Consider the following 23,795-nt stretch of genomic DNA (forward strand, 5'->3'; position numbering starts at 1 on the left):
GTTTAACAAAATAATGAAACTTCTTTCAGCATGGTAAAAGGAATTTCTTCAGAAATTCAGCATGGTGTAGTGGTAAAGAACAGGTAAACTGTCATCTGGAGAACTGGATATGTTTCTGTGCTCCTACACATTAAGTCAGCTGGGTGACCTTTGGCTAGTCACAGCTCTTCAGAACTCTCTCAGCCCCACCAATCTCACAAGATGCCTGTTGTGGTTTGAGATTCCTGACAGAACAGAATAGTGGAGTATAAATCCAAACTCCTCCTCTTCTTCATATAGGAACGGCATTGCCAACTTTTTAAATAAACCTGCATAGTTTTCAAATAAGCAATTAAACTCACACAGGTTATAAAGCTACATGAGAATAAATGGGTATATACCATCCAAAATCAATCAATGGTATGGTATTCTACTCAATGAACTGTGAATGGAACAAGATGGCAGCAAAGCTCTTTCAATCGCCCTCCCTCCCTCCCTCCCTCTCTCTCTGGCTTGATGAAAAACTGCTCCTGAGGATCAGGAGACCCTCAGGAACAGAGCAAGAGGAAGTGAAAAGGACTCTGGCAAGTAGGCAGAAGAAACCCCTCCACACTTATGTGTGAGCTTTCAAGACTGGTCACGAGGAGAGAGAAATGATTTATGCCAACTGACTCTTGAGTTGCAGCCCCTTGTGCTGCATTCCACACCTTTCCTGAGTGTTTGCTTCACCCCTCACAAGCAGCTCTTGGGGACCTGTAGGTAAGCTGCAGGGAGGACGAAATCTGTGCTATGAACCCATTCCAGTCACAGTTCACTATATCTGACCCATATTAAAGAAAGTACTGAGAAATTCTTTCTGCAATGCTTAATGAATAAAGAAAAGACCCGCTTGTGCACCTCTTTAGCAAGTGCCCATCAACTATATGAGCAATAGCAAGCCAAAATGGAGATCATATGCAAGAGAAAAAGAAGAAGACTTGGTTTTTAAACCCTTTTCTATACTGAAAGGAATTTCAAAGCAGATTACAATCACCATCCCTTTCCCACTCCCAACTACAGGCACCTTGTGAGTGTGGCTGAAAGAGTTCTGAGAGAACTGTGACTGGCCTAAGGTCACCCAGCAGGCTTCATGCAGAGCAGTGAGAAATTGAACTTGGTTCTCCAGGTTGGAATCCACCACTCTTAATCACAACATCACACTGGCAACAGTTTTTTCCAGAGACAATTTATGGATCACAATACTTGGATAACGCTTGATTTTTTTTCTGTTCTTTTGTCAAAACAATGTACACAAACAGCAGATTCTCCATGGTTGGCATTCACATCAAATGTTGTTTGCACTAGGTTTGATATTATACATACATTGTGTATTTATTCACATAAATGGACCCCATATTCTAAATAAGAACACATAATAATGAAAAGATCTTCCATGAGGGTTTGAAGTGATGAGAAATAGGGAGCTAAAAAATATATAATTCCACTATGAAAGAGATACTCAACACCAGGAACTAGTTCAACAGTATCATATCAAACATACAATTACAATGAGATAATTTAGGCTAGGACCAGGGATGAGAATTTCCAAAACACTTTCTGCAAAGTAAAATCAATATTTCATAATACCCCCCCCCCCAAATCTTTGTGATATACCTTGTCTTCTGATGGACAGAGATATAAATACTGGAATGTCGCCATTATATTTTTACAGAATCTTGGCCCGAAAACATCCTTATCTGTTCCAAATTGATGACGAGACTGACGAACAATAGAGTCAATAACATACAATCCAGGGACTTTATACTCTGGCTTACACTGAAGAGAGAACAACACAGTTTCTAGTTACTCAAAGTCATATTCATCATACAAAGGTAACATCTGTATGATTTGATAAAGTACACCTATCAAATTGGTATAGAAATGTATGTTTGTTGAAGAGAAGTTAATGAAACTGTGTACCACTAAAGGTAATTCCTTGGTTGGAATTTGAATACCAGTGGCAATCTCCTTTTGAGTGCATGCACAGGAGCCTAGGTGCACATCAAGCAAAGTGGACACAATCAACAAGCAGAGAGGCACAAGGGACTGAACCTATGTTCAGTAGAACACGACATACACACCTGATCCATGCTAACCAAAACTAGTGATAAACTTCAGAAAATATATTCTACTAGCGGGCCCGGCCACACGTTGCTGTGGCTGAGTCTGGTGAAGTGGAAAAGAAAGAAAAGGGGAAGCGAACGGTTCGAATATGTGTCACTGCACAATGATTGCAAGGGAGGGGAGAGGCAAGGGGCCCGTCGCTCCCCTCCCTCTCTCTTGTTCCCTTGCATGGCAACCTGGCCGGTCCCTCCCTAACGTTCCCCTTCCTCTGCTAGGGTGGGCAGGCCATGTGCAGGTGGCTGATCCTGTCCCTTTCACTCCGTCCTCTTGCAGGTGACTTATCTAGCTTAAAACACGCTGGGAAGCATGAGCTACGTTGTGTTCAAATTTCAAAGTGTTTGGTCCAGCAAACTCCTGGACCCTCCCTCACCTTCCCCTTCCTCCGCTAGGGTGGGTGGGCCATGTGCAAATGGCCCGCCCCATCCCTTTCACTCCAGATGGCAGTGGTTTTCAAGGAAGGCATGGTTGTTTCCCTTGTATCAGAGGGTGTTGCTTTGATGGCCAGCAGATGGTGCTGTTGCGGAACAGAACTGTCACAGGTGTGGCATGTACACAACAACTGGCACAGTTGTGACATGTACACAACAGGAGGTGTGGAAACAGTATGGAAACCTGGCTGCATGCAAATGCGACGTTGTGTGAAAATTTCAAAGCAATTGGTCCAGTAGTTTGAGAGATTACCTGTCAGCAAAAAAATGCACTGATAGATTTTTATATATATAGATCAGTTGCATGTTATGTGCATATATCAGTTGCATGTTATGGCAACTGTATGGAGTTAAGCAATACCTGGGAGCTGGAGCTGGCATTCATTAAAGTCACTATGCCTAATACAGAAGCAGGGCTTTGGTCAATAATTTTTTTATTGGTAATAATATGATAATCAAACAGCATCAAAAGCAAACTTTCACAGTCAAGGTAAATAGCAAAGTATCAAAATTGGGAAACTAGTCAGACCACAAGTCACAGATTTTTTTTAGAAAGCTCCACATTTAATAATCAAGTGTTAAGTCCAGTGTTTTAAGTCCTAATTTCAACTAGAATGTAAAAAGTAACCAAGAATGAGCTAAATCCACTAATACAATTAGCCAATCAGCTTCAATCCAGACACCCCAACATGGGATGAGATTCATGAATGCTATGAGCCTTTCATTTACCCATCAAAACAGATCTCCCATCTACACAGCATCACAAACAGGCTCAACTCTTCTACATTTAAAAACAAGTCTAGAAAAGATACTGGTGTCTGGAAAAGAAGTATAAAAATGTGGTGGCTTGCACATGGTCCATTGAATACAGTTGATGGTGTGGGAAATTATTTTTTTTCTGTATTTCTCATCATTCTTTAAAGTCTTGGTCCTTTACAAGTGATCAGGAGGCAAAAATATCTATCACATTCTAGGTGACAGCACCACAATCTGGGCATCCTTAGCCTCTCCAGATCTTATTTTTGTATACAGAATCTTTCTGGGGCATCGAGAAAAAATTTAATATGTAACTGATTCAGTCTCTCCAAAATTAATGACTACCAAGAAAACCACCACCTGATCAATTACTGTTAAGTTTCTTGGATACTGGTAGCAACTCTATAATCATATTTTCTGTTGTTCTCAGAAATAATTATCCTATGGAAAATGAAAGCTGTTAACATTGAGACTGAATGTAAGTATCTGTTGTATTAATAAATTTACCTTTTTTATAAACTTCTCTACAATCTGGACAACATGCTTGTAAAGCTGAAAAAGACAATTAAATAGTATGTTATAAGCAATTAAACGTGGTTTGATGCCAAAACCTGTTCAGAATAATGTATTAATATGCACTGAAGAAATAAATGAAACTATATTAAATACTGTAAAAGAAGAAATGGATAATTTCATTATATCTACCCCCAGATACAACCATCTTCTAAATCATCTCAGCTGCTATAGGCCCCAGAACTAAAGGTATTTTTAAAAGGATATATTACTCATGTTGTAATACCTTGAATGTGATAAAGCTTTGGTTATATCAAAAGAACATGTAAAAGAGTAAAAGTATAAATTTTGAAAAACAGTTTTGCAAAATTCAAGTAGTTTACTGATCTGTAGTAAATGAAATAATTCTGACTGGTTTTGCAAGACAATGCTGCAACCAATGCTGTAATTGTTCAAAATGCTGTGGAAAATAAGCCATTGTTTTATATAAAACAGCAGAAGCATATCTATATTTTTCTCACCTTAATAGCTTTAATGGCAGCTTTAGTAATGAGAATCATTTTCGCACGAGAAATAGGAGGCTTCATATCCATCAATGAGAAGAGCTGTGACAAAAAGATCAAAACAAAATGGCAGATCCAAACATTTCACTTGATTAATATTCAGACCATAAAGCTGCCCAAAATAAACTACATAATAAGTAGCTACTATTTCTTCTCTCAGGGATGCAATCACTGTCTCTCAGGCCCAGTCAGTCAACTCCTTCCTCTCTCTGCCACGCACTCCCCATAAATTTTAGAACGGGGGGAGGTGCAAGGGTCATCCACACAGGTCTCAAACTTCCAAGAATCCTGTCCACATCCTTAGACTGTACAAGCAGAAAGGAATCCCACTCAACAGGATAAATCCCATACAACTGGTCAACTGCTACTGCTAACAAGTTGACACAGATTATTTTAACCACAAAGTGCTTAGCAAAATGATCACATCCTCTGTTGACCATAACCTAATATGTTCCTGACTGCCCAAAATAGTTCTGCAGGTCTACACTATGCAGATACAATAGTAGAAGAAAAATGTTGCTTCTTTGCTGCCACCATCACCACAAAGTAGGCTTTCAAACAAGCTCAAGCCCATCCATTATCAGATTCATCCCAAGTCTTTCTCTACCGTCACTCTGTCTCCCCTGTCTTTTCACAGTCTATAGCCCTCAGTAAACTGAAAGAGTTCCCAGGATCCTTGACCTAAGAGAAGGTTCCTAGGTGCAATAATGTGAACTGTCCAGATGATTTCCCCATTCTAGAGGTAAACCAGGGCATTGACAGGAGCACCAACCATATCAGCAGAAAAATGCCATTTGTAAACCCACTAGATCCATCAGGCTAAAAGGGGGGGGGGGTCATCTTAATTAATTCCTCACCATGACAAGGTCATTGTACTTCTTTTATGTACAAGCTCAAAAAGTAGGGATCTGTCCATGACAAGACAGTCTTTAATCTCCCCACCTTGAGAACACTTTCTTCTTCCCCAGAACAAAACACCATATATGTCATTAGTTTTTAATCAGCATAATATATTTTGCAAGCCCAAACTATTATACTGGGTAATATTTCCAGAACTGTGCTAATGACGCATGTGTGGCTATCACTAAATTCTTATTTAAATCTTAGGAGCCCAATTTTAAATCATTAGAAAAGAATTCAATGGGTAAGAATTTTGAGACTAGTGAGCCACACTGACAGGGGAGATGCTTGTCAGTAATTCCACATAATGCTCCAATTTCATGATGGAACTGTAGTGGAATTAAAACTGAAAAGTTAGAAAAAAACTTTGCTAAAAATGTTAGGCAGGCTGCACTCTGAGGTGAGGCAGCCTGAGTTTGGAATATGGGCTGCATGTTGCAAATGCATGCATTAAGATTAGTAGGCATTATAGTTACAAATTAAACTGGAGCAAAATTTGTATCTTAAATAGTTAGAAAATATAAAATAGATCATCCAAATGGATTCAGTTTAGTGATTCTGATGAGATACCTTATCATATCTTCTGGTGTTGGGAAACAGATAATGCCTGATTTACCAATTCCTGGATTCTAGTATCAGGCCAATAATAATAATCTATTATGACTTATTCCAACCAATAAAAGCCACAACACATTGTTAATTAACCATTCAACTAATTAATTAAAGCTTTAGTTGCTGAATCCTTCAATTAAGATCTGAAGCCATTATTTTTAATAATATTTGCACTAAAATAGAGACTATTATTCAATCAATATTGCACGGTTATATCAAATGTATGCACTTTAAAAGAATACGGATGGATGTTAAAAATTCAAGGTTTCAGAAAAGAAGGCAGATCAAGCACTATCTAAAGAAGAGTTGGATTTATTACCCCCCTTTCTCTCCTATAGGAGACGCAAAGGGGCTTACAAACTCCTTACCCACCCTCCCTCACAACAAACACCCAGTGAGTTAGATGGGGCTGAGAGAGCTCAGAAGAACTGTGACTAGCCCAAGGTCACCCAGCTGACGTGTATTGAAATGTACATGCTAATCTGAATTCCGCAGATAAGCCTCCACAGCTCAGATGGCAGAGAATCAAACCCGGTTCCTCCGGATTAGAGTACACCTGCTCTTAACCACTACACCACTGCTGCTCCTAACCTATCTATCCTATTATACAAACGTGCTTCATCTTGACCAGGGGTAGGGAACCTGCGGCTCTCCAGATGTTCAGGAACTACAATTCCCATCAGCCCCTCCCCCCCCCCACCCCCCCCACCCCCCACCCCCCCCCGCCCCCCCCCCCCCCCCCCCCCACCCCCCCCCCCCCCCCCCCCCCCCCCCCCCCCCCCCCCCCCCCCCCCCCCCCCCCCCCCCCCCACCCCCCCTCCCCACCACCCCCCCACCCCCCCACCCCCCCCCCCCCCCCCCCCCCCCCCCCCCCACCCCCCCCCCACCCCACCCCCCCCCCCCCCCACCCCCCCCCCCCCCCCCCCCCCCCCCCCCCCACCCCCCCCCCCCCCCACCCCCCCCCCCCCCCACCCCCCCCCCCCCCCACCCCCCCCCCCCCCCACCCCCCCCCCCCCCCACCCCCCCCCCCCCCCACCCCCCCCCCCCCCCACCCCCCCCCCCCCCCACCCCCCCCCCCCCCCACCCCCCCCCCCCCCCACCCCCCCCCCCCCCCACCCCCCCCCCCCCCCACCCCCCCCCCCCCCCACCCCCCCCCCCCCCCACCCCCCCCCCCCCCCACCCCCCCCCCCCCCCACCCCCCCCCCCCCCCACCCCCCCCCCCCCCCACCCCCCCCCCCCCCCACCCCCCCCCCCCCCCACCCCCCCCCCCCCCCACCCCCCCCCCCCCCCACCCCCCCCCCCCCCCACCCCCCCCCCCCCCCACCCCCCCCCCCCCCCACCCCCCCCCCCCCCCACCCCCCCCCCCCCCCACCCCCCCCCCCCCCCACCCCCCCCCCCCCCCACCCCCCCCCCCCCCCACCCCCCCCCCCCCCCACCCCCCCCCCCCCCCACCCCCCCCCCCCCCCACCCCCCCCCCCCCCCACCCCCCCCCCCCCCCACCCCCCCCCCCCCCCACCCCCCCCCCCCCCCACCCCCCCCCCCCCCCACCCCCCCCCCCCCCCACCCCCCCCCCCCCCCACCCCCCCCCCCCCCCACCCCCCCCCCCCCCCACCCCCCCCCCCCCCCACCCCCCCCCCCCCCCACCCCCCCCCCCCCCCACCCCCCCCCCCCCCCACCCCCCCCCCCCCCCACCCCCCCCCCCCCCCACCCCCCCCCCCCCCCACCCCCCCCCCCCCCCACCCCCCCCCCCCCCCACCCCCCCCCCCCCCCACCCCCCCCCCCCCCCACCCCCCCCCCCCCCCACCCCCCCCCCCCCCCACCCCCCCCCCCCCCCACCCCCCCCCCCCCCCACCCCCCCCCCCCCCCACCCCCCCCCCCCCCCACCCCCCCCCCCCCCCACCCCCCCCCCCCCCCACCCCCCCCCCCCCCCACCCCCCCCCCCCCCCACCCCCCCCCCCCCCCACCCCCCCCCCCCCCCACCCCCCCCCCCCCCCACCCCCCCCCCCCCCCACCCCCCCCCCCCCCCACCCCCCCCCCCCCCCACCCCCCCCCCCCCCCACCCCCCCCCCCCCCCACCCCCCCCCCCCCCCACCCCCCCCCCCCCCCACCCCCCCCCCCCCCCACCCCCCCCCCCCCCCACCCCCCCCCCCCCCCACCCCCCCCCCCCCCCACCCCCCCCCCCCCCCACCCCCCCCCCCCCCCACCCCCCCCCCCCCCCACCCCCCCCCCCCCCCACCCCCCCCCCCCCCCACCCCCCCCCCCCCCCACCCCCCCCCCCCCCCACCCCCCCCCCCCCCCACCCCCCCCCCCCCCCACCCCCCCCCCCCCCCACCCCCCCCCCCCCCCACCCCCCCCCCCCCCCACCCCCCCCCCCCCCCACCCCCCCCCCCCCCCACCCCCCCCCCCCCCCACCCCCCCCCCCCCCCACCCCCCCCCCCCCCCACCCCCCCCCCCCCCCACCCCCCCCCCCCCCCACCCCCCCCCCCCCCCACCCCCCCCCCCCCCCACCCCCCCCCCCCCCCACCCCCCCCCCCCCCCACCCCCCCCCCCCCCCACCCCCCCCCCCCCCCACCCCCCCCCCCCCCCACCCCCCCCCCCCCCCACCCCCCCCCCCCCCCACCCCCCCCCCCCCCCACCCCCCCCCCCCCCCACCCCCCCCCCCCCCCACCCCCCCCCCCCCCCACCCCCCCCCCCCCCCACCCCCCCCCCCCCCCACCCCCCCCCCCCCCCACCCCCCCCCCCCCCCACCCCCCCCCCCCCCCACCCCCCCCCCCCCCCACCCCCCCCCCCCCCCACCCCCCCCCCCCCCCACCCCCCCCCCCCCCCACCCCCCCCCCCCCCCACCCCCCCCCCCCCCCACCCCCCCCCCCCCCCACCCCCCCCCCCCCCCACCCCCCCCCCCCCCCACCCCCCCCCCCCCCCACCCCCCCCCCCCCCCACCCCCCCCCCCCCCCACCCCCCCCCCCCCCCACCCCCCCCCCCCCCCACCCCCCCCCCCCCCCACCCCCCCCCCCCCCCACCCCCCCCCCCCCCCACCCCCCCCCCCCCCCACCCCCCCCCCCCCCCACCCCCCCCCCCCCCCACCCCCCCCCCCCCCCACCCCCCCCCCCCCCCACCCCCCCCCCCCCCCACCCCCCCCCCCCCCCACCCCCCCCCCCCCCCACCCCCCCCCCCCCCCACCCCCCCCCCCCCCCACCCCCCCCCCCCCCCACCCCCCCCCCCCCCCACCCCCCCCCCCCCCCACCCCCCCCCCCCCCCACCCCCCCCCCCCCCCACCCCCCCCCCCCCCCACCCCCCCCCCCCCCCACCCCCCCCCCCCCCCACCCCCCCCCCCCCCCACCCCCCCCCCCCCCCACCCCCCCCCCCCCCCACCCCCCCCCCCCCCCACCCCCCCCCCCCCCCACCCCCCCCCCCCCCCACCCCCCCCCCCCCCCACCCCCCCCCCCCCCCACCCCCCCCCCCCCCCACCCCCCCCCCCCCCCACCCCCCCCCCCCCCCACCCCCCCCCCCCCCCACCCCCCCCCCCCCCCACCCCCCCCCCCCCCCACCCCCCCCCCCCCCCACCCCCCCCCCCCCCCACCCCCCCCCCCCCCCACCCCCCCCCCCCCCCACCCCCCCCCCCCCCCACCCCCCCCCCCCCCCACCCCCCCCCCCCCCCACCCCCCCCCCCCCCCACCCCCCCCCCCCCCCACCCCCCCCCCCCCCCACCCCCCCCCCCCCCCACCCCCCCCCCCCCCCACCCCCCCCCCCCCCCACCCCCCCCCCCCCCCACCCCCCCCCCCCCCCACCCCCCCCCCCCCCCACCCCCCCCCCCCCCCACCCCCCCCCCCCCCCACCCCCCCCCCCCCCCACCCCCCCCCCCCCCCACCCCCCCCCCCCCCCACCCCCCCCCCCCCCCACCCCCCCCCCCCCCCACCCCCCCCCCCCCCCACCCCCCCCCCCCCCCACCCCCCCCCCCCCCCACCCCCCCCCCCCCCCACCCCCCCCCCCCCCCACCCCCCCCCCCCCCCACCCCCCCCCCCCCCCACCCCCCCCCCCCCCCACCCCCCCCCCCCCCCACCCCCCCCCCCCCCCACCCCCCCCCCCCCCCACCCCCCCCCCCCCCCACCCCCCCCCCCCCCCACCCCCCCCCCCCCCCACCCCCCCCCCCCCCCACCCCCCCCCCCCCCCACCCCCCCCCCCCCCCACCCCCCCCCCCCCCCACCCCCCCCCCCCCCCACCCCCCCCCCCCCCCACCCCCCCCCCCCCCCACCCCCCCCCCCCCCCACCCCCCCCCCCCCCCACCCCCCCCCCCCCCCACCCCCCCCCCCCCCCACCCCCCCCCCCCCCCACCCCCCCCCCCCCCCACCCCCCCCCCCCCCCACCCCCCCCCCCCCCCACCCCCCCCCCCCCCCACCCCCCCCCCCCCCCACCCCCCCCCCCCCCCACCCCCCCCCCCCCCCACCCCCCCCCCCCCCCACCCCCCCCCCCCCCCACCCCCCCCCCCCCCCACCCCCCCCCCCCCCCACCCCCCCCCCCCCCCACCCCCCCCCCCCCCCACCCCCCCCCCCCCCCACCCCCCCCCCCCCCCACCCCCCCCCCCCCCCACCCCCCCCCCCCCCCACCCCCCCCCCCCCCCACCCCCCCCCCCCCCCACCCCCCCCCCCCCCCACCCCCCCCCCCCCCCACCCCCCCCCCCCCCCACCCCCCCCCCCCCCCACCCCCCCCCCCCCCCACCCCCCCCCCCCCCCACCCCCCCCCCCCCCCACCCCCCCCCCCCCCCACCCCCCCCCCCCCCCACCCCCCCCCCCCCCCACCCCCCCCCCCCCCCACCCCCCCCCCCCCCCACCCCCCCCCCCCCCCACCCCCCCCCCCCCCCACCCCCCCCCCCCCCCACCCCCCCCCCCCCCCACCCCCCCCCCCCCCCACCCCCCCCCCCCCCCACCCCCCCCCCCCCCCACCCCCCCCCCCCCCCACCCCCCCCCCCCCCCACCCCCCCCCCCCCCCACCCCCCCCCCCCCCCACCCCCCCCCCCCCCCACCCCCCCCCCCCCCCACCCCCCCCCCCCCCCACCCCCCCCCCCCCCCACCCCCCCCCCCCCCCACCCCCCCCCCCCCCCACCCCCCCCCCCCCCCACCCCCCCCCCCCCCCACCCCCCCCCCCCCCCACCCCCCCCCCCCCCCACCCCCCCCCCCCCCCACCCCCCCCCCCCCCCACCCCCCCCCCCCCCCACCCCCCCCCCCCCCCACCCCCCCCCCCCCCCACCCCCCCCCCCCCCCACCCCCCCCCCCCCCCACCCCCCCCCCCCCCCACCCCCCCCCCCCCCCACCCCCCCCCCCCCCCACCCCCCCCCCCCCCCACCCCCCCCCCCCCCCACCCCCCCCCCCCCCCACCCCCCCCCCCCCCCACCCCCCCCCCCCCCCACCCCCCCCCCCCCCCACCCCCCCCCCCCCCCACCCCCCCCCCCCCCCACCCCCCCCCCCCCCCACCCCCCCCCCCCCCCACCCCCCCCCCCCCCCACCCCCCCCCCCCCCCACCCCCCCCCCCCCCCACCCCCCCCCCCCCCCACCCCCCCCCCCCCCCACCCCCCCCCCCCCCCACCCCCCCCCCCCCCCACCCCCCCCCCCCCCCACCCCCCCCCCCCCCCACCCCCCCCCCCCCCCACCCCCCCCCCCCCCCACCCCCCCCCCCCCCCACCCCCCCCCCCCCCCACCCCCCCCCCCCCCCACCCCCCCCCCCCCCCACCCCCCCCCCCCCCCACCCCCCCCCCCCCCCACCCCCCCCCCCCCCCACCCCCCCCCCCCCCCACCCCCCCCCCCCCCCACCCCCCCCCCCCCCCACCCCCCCCCCCCCCCACCCCCCCCCCCCCCCACCCCCCCCCCCCCCCACCCCCCCCCCCCCCCACCCCCCCCCCCCCCCACCCCCCCCCCCCCCCACCCCCCCCCCCCCCCACCCCCCCCCCCCCCCACCCCCCCCCCCCCCCACCCCCCCCCCCCCCCACCCCCCCCCCCCCCCACCCCCCCCCCCCCCCACCCCCCCCCCCCCCCACCCCCCCCCCCCCCCACCCCCCCCCCCCCCCACCCCCCCCCCCCCCCACCCCCCCCCCCCCCCACCCCCCCCCCCCCCCACCCCCCCCCCCCCCCACCCCCCCCCCCCCCCACCCCCCCCCCCCCCCACCCCCCCCCCCCCCCACCCCCCCCCCCCCCCACCCCCCCCCCCCCCCACCCCCCCCCCCCCCCACCCCCCCCCCCCCCCACCCCCCCCCCCCCCCACCCCCCCCCCCCCCCACCCCCCCCCCCCCCCACCCCCCCCCCCCCCCACCCCCCCCCCCCCCCACCCCCCCCCCCCCCCACCCCCCCCCCCCCCCACCCCCCCCCCCCCCCACCCCCCCCCCCCCCCACCCCCCCCCCCCCCCACCCCCCCCCCCCCCCACCCCCCCCCCCCCCCACCCCCCCCCCCCCCCACCCCCCCCCCCCCCCACCCCCCCCCCCCCCCACCCCCCCCCCCCCCCACCCCCCCCCCCCCCCACCCCCCCCCCCCCCCACCCCCCCCCCCCCCCACCCCCCCCCCCCCCCACCCCCCCCCCCCCCCACCCCCCCCCCCCCCCACCCCCCCCCCCCCCCACCCCCCCCCCCCCCCACCCCCCCCCCCCCCCACCCCCCCCCCCCCCCACCCCCCCCCCCCCCCACCCCCCCCCCCCCCCACCCCCCCCCCCCCCCACCCCCCCCCCCCCCCACCCCCCCCCCCCCCCACCCCCCCCCCCCCCCACCCCCCCCCCCCCCCACCCCCCCCCCCCCCCACCCCCCCCCCCCCCCACCCCCCCCCCCCCCCACCCCCCCCCCCCCCCACCCCCCCCCCCCCCCACCCCCCCCCCCCCCCACCCCCCCCCCCCCCCACCCCCCCCCCCCCCCACCCCCCCCCCCCCCCACCCCCCCCCCCCCCCACCCCCCCCCCCCCCCACCCCCCCCCCCCCCCACCCCCCCCCCCCCCCACCCCCCCCCCCCCCCACCCCCCCCCCCCCCCACCCCCCCCCCCCCCCACCCCCCCCCCCCCCCACCCCCCCCCCCCCCCACCCCCCCCCCCCCCCACCCCCCCCCCCCCCCACCCCCCCCCCCCCCCACCCCCCCCCCCCCCCACCCCCCCCCCCCCCCACCCCCCCCCCCCCCCACCCCCCCCCCCCCCCACCCCCCCCCCCCCCCACCCCCCCCCCCCCCCACCCCCCCCCCCCCCCACCCCCCCCCCCCCCCACCCCCCCCCCCCCCCACCCCCCCCCCCCCCCACCCCCCCCCCCCCCCACCCCCCCCCCCCCCCACCCCCCCCCCCCCCCACCCCCCCCCCCCCCCACCCCCCCCCCCCCCCACCCCCCCCCCCCCCCACCCCCCCCCCCCCCCACCCCCCCCCCCCCCCACCCCCCCCCCCCCCCACCCCCCCCCCCCCCCACCCCCCCCCCCCCCCACCCCCCCCCCCCCCCACCCCCCCCCCCCCCCACCCCCCCCCCCCCCCACCCCCCCCCCCCCCCACCCCCCCCCCCCCCCACCCCCCCCCCCCCCCACCCCCCCCCCCCCCCACCCCCCCCCCCCCCCACCCCCCCCCCCCCCCACCCCCCCCCCCCCCCACCCCCCCCCCCCCCCACCCCCCCCCCCCCCCACCCCCCCCCCCCCCCACCCCCCCCCCCCCCCACCCCCCCCCCCCCCCACCCCCCCCCCCCCCCACCCCCCCCCCCCCCCACCCCCCCCCCCCCCCACCCCCCCCCCCCCCCACCCCCCCCCCCCCCCACCCCCCCCCCCCCCCACCCCCCCCCCCCCCCACCCCCCCCCCCCCCCACCCCCCCCCCCCCCCACCCCCCCCCCCCCCCACCCCCCCCCCCCCCCACCCCCCCCCCCCCCCACCCCCCCCCCCCCCCACCCCCCCCCCCCCCCACCCCCCCCCCCCCCCACCCCCCCCCCCCCCCACCCCCCCCCCCCCCCACCCCCCCCCCCCCCCACCCCCCCCCCCCCCCACCCCCCCCCCCCCCCACCCCCCCCCCCCCCCACCCCCCCCCCCCCCCACCCCCCCCCCCCCCCACCCCCCCCCCCCCCCACCCCCCCCCCCCCCCACCCCCCCCCCCCCCCACCCCCCCCCCCCCCCACCCCCCCCCCCCCCCACCCCCCCCCCCCCCCACCCCCCCCCCCCCCCACCCCCCCCCCCCCCCACCCCCCCCCCCCCCCACCCCCCCCCCCCCCCACCCCCCCCCCCCCCCACCCCCCCCCCCCCCCACCCCCCCCCCCCCCCACCCCCCCCCCCCCCCACCCCCCCCCCCCCCCACCCCCCCCCCCCCCCACCCCCCCCCCCCCCCACCCCCCCCCCCCCCCACCCCCCCCCCCCCCCACCCCCCCCCCCCCCCACCCCCCCCCCCCCCCACCCCCCCCCCCCCCCACCCCCCCCCCCCCCCACCCCCCCCCCCCCCCACCCCCCCCCCCCCCCACCCCCCCCCCCCCCCACCCCCCCCCCCCCCCACCCCCCCCCCCCCCCACCCCCCCCCCCCCCCACCCCCCCCCCCCCCCACCCCCCCCCCCCCCCACCCCCCCCCCCCCCCACCCCCCCCCCCCCCCACCCCCCCCCCCCCCCACCCCCCCCCCCCCCCACCCCCCCCCCCCCCCACCCCCCCCCCCCCCCACCCCCCCCCCCCCCCACCCCCCCCCCCCCCCACCCCCCCCCCCCCCCACCCCCCCCCCCCCCCACCCCCCCCCCCCCCCACCCCCCCCCCCCCCCACCCCCCCCCCCCCCCACCCCCCCCCCCCCCCACCCCCCCCCCCCCCCACCCCCCCCCCCCCCCACCCCCCCCCCCCCCCACCCCCCCCCCCCCCCACCCCCCCCCCCCCCCACCCCCCCCCCCCCCCACCCCCCCCCCCCCCCACCCCCCCCCCCCCCCACCCCCCCCCCCCCCCACCCCCCCCCCCCCCCACCCCCCCCCCCCCCCACCCCCCCCCCCCCCCACCCCCCCCCCCCCCCACCCCCCCCCCCCCCCACCCCCCCCCCCCCCCACCCCCCCCCCCCCCCACCCCCCCCCCCCCCCACCCCCCCCCCCCCCCACCCCCCCCCCCCCCCACCCCCCCCCCCCCCCACCCCCCCCCCCCCCCACCCCCCCCCCCCCCCACCCCCCCCCCCCCCCACCCCCCCCCCCCCCCACCCCCCCCCCCCCCCACCCCCCCCCCCCCCCACCCCCCCCCCCCCCCACCCCCCCCCCCCCCCACCCCCCCCCCCCCCCACCCCCCCCCCCCCCCACCCCCCCCCCCCCCCACCCCCCCCCCCCCCCACCCCCCCCCCCCCCCACCCCCCCCCCCCCCCACCCCCCCCCCCCCCCACCCCCCCCCCCCCCCACCCCCCCCCCCCCCCACCCCCCCCCCCCCCCACCCCCCCCCCCCCCCACCCCCCCCCCCCCCCACCCCCCCCCCCCCCCACCCCCCCCCCCCCCCACCCCCCCCCCCCCCCACCCCCCCCCCCCCCCACCCCCCCCCCCCCCCACCCCCCCCCCCCCCCACCCCCCCCCCCCCCCACCCCCCCCCCCCCCCACCCCCCCCCCCCCCCACCCCCCCCCCCCCCCACCCCCCCCCCCCCCCACCCCCCCCCCCCCCCACCCCCCCCCCCCCCCACCCCCCCCCCCCCCCACCCCCCCCCCCCCCCACCCCCCCCCCCCCCCACCCCCCCCCCCCCCCACCCCCCCCCCCCCCCACCCCCCCCCCCCCCCACCCCCCCCCCCCCCCACCCCCCCCCCCCCCCACCCCCCCCCCCCCCCACCCCCCCCCCCCCCCACCCCCCCCCCCCCCCACCCCCCCCCCCCCCCACCCCCCCCCCCCCCCACCCCCCCCCCCCCCCACCCCCCCCCCCCCCCACCCCCCCCCCCCCCCACCCCCCCCCCCCCCCACCCCCCCCCCCCCCCACCCCCCCCCCCCCCCACCCCCCCCCCCCCCCACCCCCCCCCCCCCCCACCCCCCCCCCCCCCCACCCCCCCCCCCCCCCACCCCCCCCCCCCCCCACCCCCCCCCCCCCCCACCCCCCCCCCCCCCCACCCCCCCCCCCCCCCACCCCCCCCCCCCCCCACCCCCCCCCCCCCCCACCCCCCCCCCCCCCCACCCCCCCCCCCCCCCACCCCCCCCCCCCCCCACCCCCCCCCCCCCCCACCCCCCCCCCCCCCCACCCCCCCCCCCCCCCACCCCCCCCCCCCCCCACCCCCCCCCCCCCCCACCCCCCCCCCCCCCCACCCCCCCCCCCCCCCACCCCCCCCCCCCCCCACCCCCCCCCCCCCCCACCCCCCCCCCCCCCCACCCCCCCCCCCCCCCACCCCCCCCCCCCCCCACCCCCCCCCCCCCCCACCCCCCCCCCCCCCCACCCCCCCCCCCCCCCACCCCCCCCCCCCCCCACCCCCCCCCCCCCCCACCCCCCCCCCCCCCCACCCCCCCCCCCCCCCACCCCCCCCCCCCCCCACCCCCCCCCCCCCCCACCCCCCCCCCCCCCCACCCCCCCCCCCCCCCACCCCCCCCCCCCCCCACCCCCCCCCCCCCCCACCCCCCCCCCCCCCCACCCCCCCCCCCCCCCACCCCCCCCCCCCCCCACCCCCCCCCCCCCCCACCCCCCCCCCCCCCCACCCCCCCCCCCCCCCACCCCCCCCCCCCCCCACCCCCCCCCCCCCCCACCCCCCCCCCCCCCCACCCCCCCCCCCCCCCACCCCCCCCCCCCCCCACCCCCCCCCCCCCCCACCCCCCCCCCCCCCCACCCCCCCCCCCCCCCACCCCCCCCCCCCCCCACCCCCCCCCCCCCCCACCCCCCCCCCCCCCCACCCCCCCCCCCCCCCACCCCCCCCCCCCCCCACCCCCCCCCCCCCCCACCCCCCCCCCCCCCCACCCCCCCCCCCCCCCACCCCCCCCCCCCCCCACCCCCCCCCCCCCCCACCCCCCCCCCCCCCCACCCCCCCCCCCCCCCACCCCCCCCCCCCCCCACCCCCCCCCCCCCCCACCCCCCCCCCCCCCCACCCCCCCCCCCCCCCACCCCCCCCCCCCCCCACCCCCCCCCCCCCCCACCCCCCCCCCCCCCCACCCCCCCCCCCCCCCACCCCCCCCCCCCCCCACCCCCCCCCCCCCCCACCCCCCCCCCCCCCCACCCCCCCCCCCCCCCACCCCCCCCCCCCCCCACCCCCCCCCCCCCCCACCCCCCCCCCCCCCCACCCCCCCCCCCCCCCACCCCCCCCCCCCCCCACCCCCCCCCCCCCCCACCCCCCCCCCCCCCCACCCCCCCCCCCCCCCACCCCCCCCCCCCCCCACCCCCCCCCCCCCCCACCCCCCCCCCCCCCCACCCCCCCCCCCCCCCACCCCCCCCCCCCCCCACCCCCCCCCCCCCCCACCCCCCCCCCCCCCCACCCCCCCCCCCCCCCACCCCCCCCCCCCCCCACCCCCCCCCCCCCCCACCCCCCCCCCCCCCCACCCCCCCCCCCCCCCACCCCCCCCCCCCCCCACCCCCCCCCCCCCCCACCCCCCCCCCCCCCCACCCCCCCCCCCCCCCACCCCCCCCCCCCCCCACCCCCCCCCCCCCCCACCCCCCCCCCCCCCCACCCCCCCCCCCCCCCACCCCCCCCCCCCCCCACCCCCCCCCCCCCCCACCCCCCCCCCCCCCCACCCCCCCCCCCCCCCACCCCCCCCCCCCCCCACCCCCCCCCCCCCCCACCCCCCCCCCCCCCCACCCCCCCCCCCCCCCACCCCCCCCCCCCCCCACCCCCCCCCCCCCCCACCCCCCCCCCCCCCCACCCCCCCCCCCCCCCACCCCCCCCCCCCCCCACCCCCCCCCCCCCCCACCCCCCCCCCCCCCCACCCCCCCCCCCCCCCACCCCCCCCCCCCCCCACCCCCCCCCCCCCCCACCCCCCCCCCCCCCCACCCCCCCCCCCCCCCACCCCCCCCCCCCCCCACCCCCCCCCCCCCCCACCCCCCCCCCCCCCCACCCCCCCCCCCCCCCACCCCCCCCCCCCCCCACCCCCCCCCCCCCCCACCCCCCCCCCCCCCCACCCCCCCCCCCCCCCACCCCCCCCCCCCCCCACCCCCCCCCCCCCCCACCCCCCCCCCCCCCCACCCCCCCCCCCCCCCACCCCCCCCCCCCCCCACCCCCCCCCCCCCCCACCCCCCCCCCCCCCCACCCCCCCCCCCCCCCACCCCCCCCCCCCCCCACCCCCCCCCCCCCCCACCCCCCCCCCCCCCCACCCCCCCCCCCCCCCACCCCCCCCCCCCCCCACCCCCCCCCCCCCCCACCCCCCCCCCCCCCCACCCCCCCCCCCCCCCACCCCCCCCCCCCCCCACCCCCCCCCCCCCCCACCCCCCCCCCCCCCCACCCCCCCCCCCCCCCACCCCCCCCCCCCCCCACCCCCCCCCCCCCCCACCCCCCCCCCCCCCCACCCCCCCCCCCCCCCACCCCCCCCCCCCCCCACCCCCCCCCCCCCCCACCCCCCCCCCCCCCCACCCCCCCCCCCCCCCACCCCCCCCCCCCCCCACCCCCCCCCCCCCCCACCCCCCCCCCCCCCCACCCCCCCCCCCCCCCACCCCCCCCCCCCCCCACCCCCCCCCCCCCCCACCCCCCCCCCCCCCCACCCCCCCCCCCCCCCACCCCCCCCCCCCCCCACCCCCCCCCCCCCCCACCCCCCCCCCCCCCCACCCCCCCCCCCCCCCACCCCCCCCCCCCCCCACCCCCCCCCCCCCCCACCCCCCCCCCCCCCCACCCCCCCCCCCCCCCACCCCCCCCCCCCCCCACCCCCCCCCCCCCCCACCCCCCCCCCCCCCCACCCCCCCCCCCCCCCACCCCCCCCCCCCCCCACCCCCCCCCCCCCCCACCCCCCCCCCCCCCCACCCCCCCCCCCCCCCACCCCCCCCCCCCCCCACCCCCCCCCCCCCCCACCCCCCCCCCCCCCCACCCCCCCCCCCCCCCACCCCCCCCCCCCCCCACCCCCCCCCCCCCCCACCCCCCCCCCCCCCCACCCCCCCCCCCCCCCACCCCCCCCCCCCCCCACCCCCCCCCCCCCCCACCCCCCCCCCCCCCCACCCCCCCCCCCCCCCACCCCCCCCCCCCCCCACCCCCCCCCCCCCCCACCCCCCCCCCCCCCCACCCCCCCCCCCCCCCACCCCCCCCCCCCCCCACCCCCCCCCCCCCCCACCCCCCCCCCCCCCCACCCCCCCCCCCCCCCACCCCCCCCCCCCCCCACCCCCCCCCCCCCCCACCCCCCCCCCCCCCCACCCCCCCCCCCCCCCACCCCCCCCCCCCCCCACCCCCCCCCCCCCCCACCCCCCCCCCCCCCCACCCCCCCCCCCCCCCACCCCCCCCCCCCCCCACCCCCCCCCCCCCCCACCCCCCCCCCCCCCCACCCCCCCCCCCCCCCACCCCCCCCCCCCCCCACCCCCCCCCCCCCCCACCCCCCCCCCCCCCCACCCCCCCCCCCCCCCACCCCCCCCCCCCCCCACCCCCCCCCCCCCCCACCCCCCCCCCCCCCCACCCCCCCCCCCCCCCACCCCCCCCCCCCCCCACCCCCCCCCCCCCCCACCCCCCCCCCCCCCCACCCCCCCCCCCCCCCACCCCCCCCCCCCCCCACCCCCCCCCCCCCCCACCCCCCCCCCCCCCCACCCCCCCCCCCCCCCACCCCCCCCCCCCCCCACCCCCCCCCCCCCCCACCCCCCCCCCCCCCCACCCCCCCCCCCCCCCACCCCCCCCCCCCCCCACCCCCCCCCCCCCCCACCCCCCCCCCCCCCCACCCCCCCCCCCCCCCACCCCCCCCCCCCCCCACCCCCCCCCCCCCCCACCCCCCCCCCCCCCCACCCCCCCCCCCCCCCACCCCCCCCCCCCCCCACCCCCCCCCCCCCCCACCCCCCCCCCCCCCCACCCCCCCCCCCCCCCACCCCCCCCCCCCCCCACCCCCCCCCCCCCCCACCCCCCCCCCCCCCCACCCCCCCCCCCCCCCACCCCCCCCCCCCCCCACCCCCCCCCCCCCCCACCCCCCCCCCCCCCCACCCCCCCCCCCCCCCACCCCCCCCCCCCCCCACCCCCCCCCCCCCCCACCCCCCCCCCCCCCCACCCCCCCCCCCCCCCACCCCCCCCCCCCCCCACCCCCCCCCCCCCCCACCCCCCCCCCCCCCCACCCCCCCCCCCCCCCACCCCCCCCCCCCCCCACCCCCCCCCCCCCCCACCCCCCCCCCCCCCCACCCCCCCCCCCCCCCACCCCCCCCCCCCCCCACCCCCCCCCCCCCCCACCCCCCCCCCCCCCCACCCCCCCCCCCCCCCACCCCCCCCCCCCCCCACCCCCCCCCCCCCCCACCCCCCCCCCCCCCCACCCCCCCCCCCCCCCACCCCCCCCCCCCCCCACCCCCCCCCCCCCCCACCCCCCCCCCCCCCCACCCCCCCCCCCCCCCACCCCCCCCCCCCCCCACCCCCCCCCCCCCCCACCCCCCCCCCCCCCCACCCCCCCCCCCCCCCACCCCCCCCCCCCCCCACCCCCCCCCCCCCCCACCCCCCCCCCCCCCCACCCCCCCCCCCCCCCACCCCCCCCCCCCCCCACCCCCCCCCCCCCCCACCCCCCCCCCCCCCCACCCCCCCCCCCCCCCACCCCCCCCCCCCCCCACCCCCCCCCCCCCCCACCCCCCCCCCCCCCCACCCCCCCCCCCCCCCACCCCCCCCCCCCCCCACCCCCCCCCCCCCCCACCCCCCCCCCCCCCCACCCCCCCCCCCCCCCACCCCCCCCCCCCCCCACCCCCCCCCCCCCCCACCCCCCCCCCCCCCCACCCCCCCCCCCCCCCACCCCCCCCCCCCCCCACCCCCCCCCCCCCCCACCCCCCCCCCCCCCCACCCCCCCCCCCCCCCACCCCCCCCCCCCCCCACCCCCCCCCCCCCCCACCCCCCCCCCCCCCCACCCCCCCCCCCCCCCACCCCCCCCCCCCCCCACCCCCCCCCCCCCCCACCCCCCCCCCCCCCCACCCCCCCCCCCCCCCACCCCCCCCCCCCCCCACCCCCCCCCCCCCCCACCCCCCCCCCCCCCCACCCCCCCCCCCCCCCACCCCCCCCCCCCCCCACCCCCCCCCCCCCCCACCCCCCCCCCCCCCCACCCCCCCCCCCCCCCACCCCCCCCCCCCCCCACCCCCCCCCCCCCCCACCCCCCCCCCCCCCCACCCCCCCCCCCCCCCACCCCCCCCCCCCCCCACCCCCCCCCCCCCCCACCCCCCCCCCCCCCCACCCCCCCCCCCCCCCACCCCCCCCCCCCCCCACCCCCCCCCCCCCCCACCCCCCCCCCCCCCCACCCCCCCCCCCCCCCACCCCCCCCCCCCCCCACCCCCCCCCCCCCCCACCCCCCCCCCCCCCCACCCCCCCCCCCCCCCACCCCCCCCCCCCCCCACCCCCCCCCCCCCCCACCCCCCCCCCCCCCCACCCCCCCCCCCCCCCACCCCCCCCCCCCCCCACCCCCCCCCCCCCCCACCCCCCCCCCCCCCCACCCCCCCCCCCCCCCACCCCCCCCCCCCCCCACCCCCCCCCCCCCCCACCCCCCCCCCCCCCCACCCCCCCCCCCCCCCACCCCCCCCCCCCCCCACCCCCCCCCCCCCCCACCCCCCCCCCCCCCCACCCCCCCCCCCCCCCACCCCCCCCCCCCCCCACCCCCCCCCCCCCCCACCCCCCCCCCCCCCCACCCCCCCCCCCCCCCACCCCCCCCCCCCCCCACCCCCCCCCCCCCCCACCCCCCCCCCCCCCCACCCCCCCCCCCCCCCACCCCCCCCCCCCCCCACCCCCCCCCCCCCCCACCCCCCCCCCCCCCCACCCCCCCCCCCCCCCACCCCCCCCCCCCCCCACCCCCCCCCCCCCCCACCCCCCCCCCCCCCCACCCCCCCCCCCCCCCACCCCCCCCCCCCCCCACCCCCCCCCCCCCCCACCCCCCCCCCCCCCCACCCCCCCCCCCCCCCACCCCCCCCCCCCCCCACCCCCCCCCCCCCCCACCCCCCCCCCCCCCCACCCCCCCCCCCCCCCACCCCCCCCCCCCCCCACCCCCCCCCCCCCCCACCCCCCCCCCCCCCCACCCCCCCCCCCCCCCACCCCCCCCCCCCCCCACCCCCCCCCCCCCCCACCCCCCCCCCCCCCCACCCCCCCCCCCCCCCACCCCCCCCCCCCCCCACCCCCCCCCCCCCCCACCCCCCCCCCCCCCCACCCCCCCCCCCCCCCACCCCCCCCCCCCCCCACCCCCCCCCCCCCCCACCCCCCCCCCCCCCCACCCCCCCCCCCCCCCACCCCCCCCCCCCCCCACCCCCCCCCCCCCCCACCCCCCCCCCCCCCCACCCCCCCCCCCCCCCACCCCCCCCCCCCCCCACCCCCCCCCCCCCCCACCCCCCCCCCCCCCCACCCCCCCCCCCCCCCACCCCCCCCCCCCCCCACCCCCCCCCCCCCCCACCCCCCCCCCCCCCCACCCCCCCCCCCCCCCACCCCCCCCCCCCCCCACCCCCCCCCCCCCCCACCCCCCCCCCCCCCCACCCCCCCCCCCCCCCACCCCCCCCCCCCCCCACCCCCCCCCCCCCCCACCCCCCCCCCCCCCCACCCCCCCCCCCCCCCACCCCCCCCCCCCCCCACCCCCCCCCCCCCCCACCCCCCCCCCCCCCCACCCCCCCCCCCCCCCACCCCCCCCCCCCCCCACCCCCCCCCCCCCCCACCCCCCCCCCCCCCCACCCCCCCCCCCCCCCACCCCCCCCCCCCCCCACCCCCCCCCCCCCCCACCCCCCCCCCCCCCCACCCCCCCCCCCCCCCACCCCCCCCCCCCCCCACCCCCCCCCCCCCCCACCCCCCCCCCCCCCCACCCCCCCCCCCCCCCACCCCCCCCCCCCCCCACCCCCCCCCCCCCCCACCCCCCCCCCCCCCCACCCCCCCCCCCCCCCACCCCCCCCCCCCCCCACCCCCCCCCCCCCCCACCCCCCCCCCCCCCCACCCCCCCCCCCCCCCACCCCCCCCCCCCCCCACCCCCCCCCCCCCCCACCCCCCCCCCCCCCCACCCCCCCCCCCCCCCACCCCCCCCCCCCCCCACCCCCCCCCCCCCCCACCCCCCCCCCCCCCCACCCCCCCCCCCCCCCACCCCCCCCCCCCCCCACCCCCCCCCCCCCCCACCCCCCCCCCCCCCCACCCCCCCCCCCCCCCACCCCCCCCCCCCCCCACCCCCCCCCCCCCCCACCCCCCCCCCCCCCCACCCCCCCCCCCCCCCACCCCCCCCCCCCCCCACCCCCCCCCCCCCCCACCCCCCCCCCCCCCCACCCCCCCCCCCCCCCACCCCCCCCCCCCCCCACCCCCCCCCCCCCCCACCCCCCCCCCCCCCCACCCCCCCCCCCCCCCACCCCCCCCCCCCCCCACCCCCCCCCCCCCCCACCCCCCCCCCCCCCCACCCCCCCCCCCCCCCACCCCCCCCCCCCCCCACCCCCCCCCCCCCCCACCCCCCCCCCCCCCCACCCCCCCCCCCCCCCACCCCCCCCCCCCCCCACCCCCCCCCCCCCCCACCCCCCCCCCCCCCCACCCCCCCCCCCCCCCACCCCCCCCCCCCCCCACCCCCCCCCCCCCCCACCCCCCCCCCCCCCCACCCCCCCCCCCCCCCACCCCCCCCCCCCCCCACCCCCCCCCCCCCCCACCCCCCCCCCCCCCCACCCCCCCCCCCCCCCACCCCCCCCCCCCCCCACCCCCCCCCCCCCCCACCCCCCCCCCCCCCCACCCCCCCCCCCCCCCACCCCCCCCCCCCCCCACCCCCCCCCCCCCCCACCCCCCCCCCCCCCCACCCCCCCCCCCCCCCACCCCCCCCCCCCCCCACCCCCCCCCCCCCCCACCCCCCCCCCCCCCCACCCCCCCCCCCCCCCACCCCCCCCCCCCCCCACCCCCCCCCCCCCC

General features: G+C 78.7%; 1 protein-coding gene across 1 annotated transcript in view; it reads right to left on the reverse strand.

Annotated features, from left to right (window-relative positions):
- The window catches only part of SCAF4 (SR-related CTD associated factor 4), an 89,342-nt gene that overhangs the window by 42,275 nt on the left and 23,272 nt on the right, over nt 1-23,795 (reverse strand). Inside the window, exons 2-4 of the mRNA XM_048494071.1 lie at nt 4,361-4,444; nt 3,834-3,878; nt 1,633-1,794 (exon numbers count right to left, since the gene is read on the reverse strand). Of these exons, the coding sequence (XP_048350028.1) occupies nt 1,633-1,794; nt 3,834-3,878; nt 4,361-4,444 (291 nt within the window). The remainder of the gene's footprint in view (nt 1-1,632; nt 1,795-3,833; nt 3,879-4,360; nt 4,445-23,795) is intronic.

The sequence above is a fragment of the Sphaerodactylus townsendi genome, linkage group LG04 (genome assembly GCF_021028975.2).
Source record: "Sphaerodactylus townsendi isolate TG3544 linkage group LG04, MPM_Stown_v2.3, whole genome shotgun sequence".
NCBI classification, from domain to species: Eukaryota; Metazoa; Chordata; class Lepidosauria; order Squamata; family Sphaerodactylidae; genus Sphaerodactylus; species Sphaerodactylus townsendi.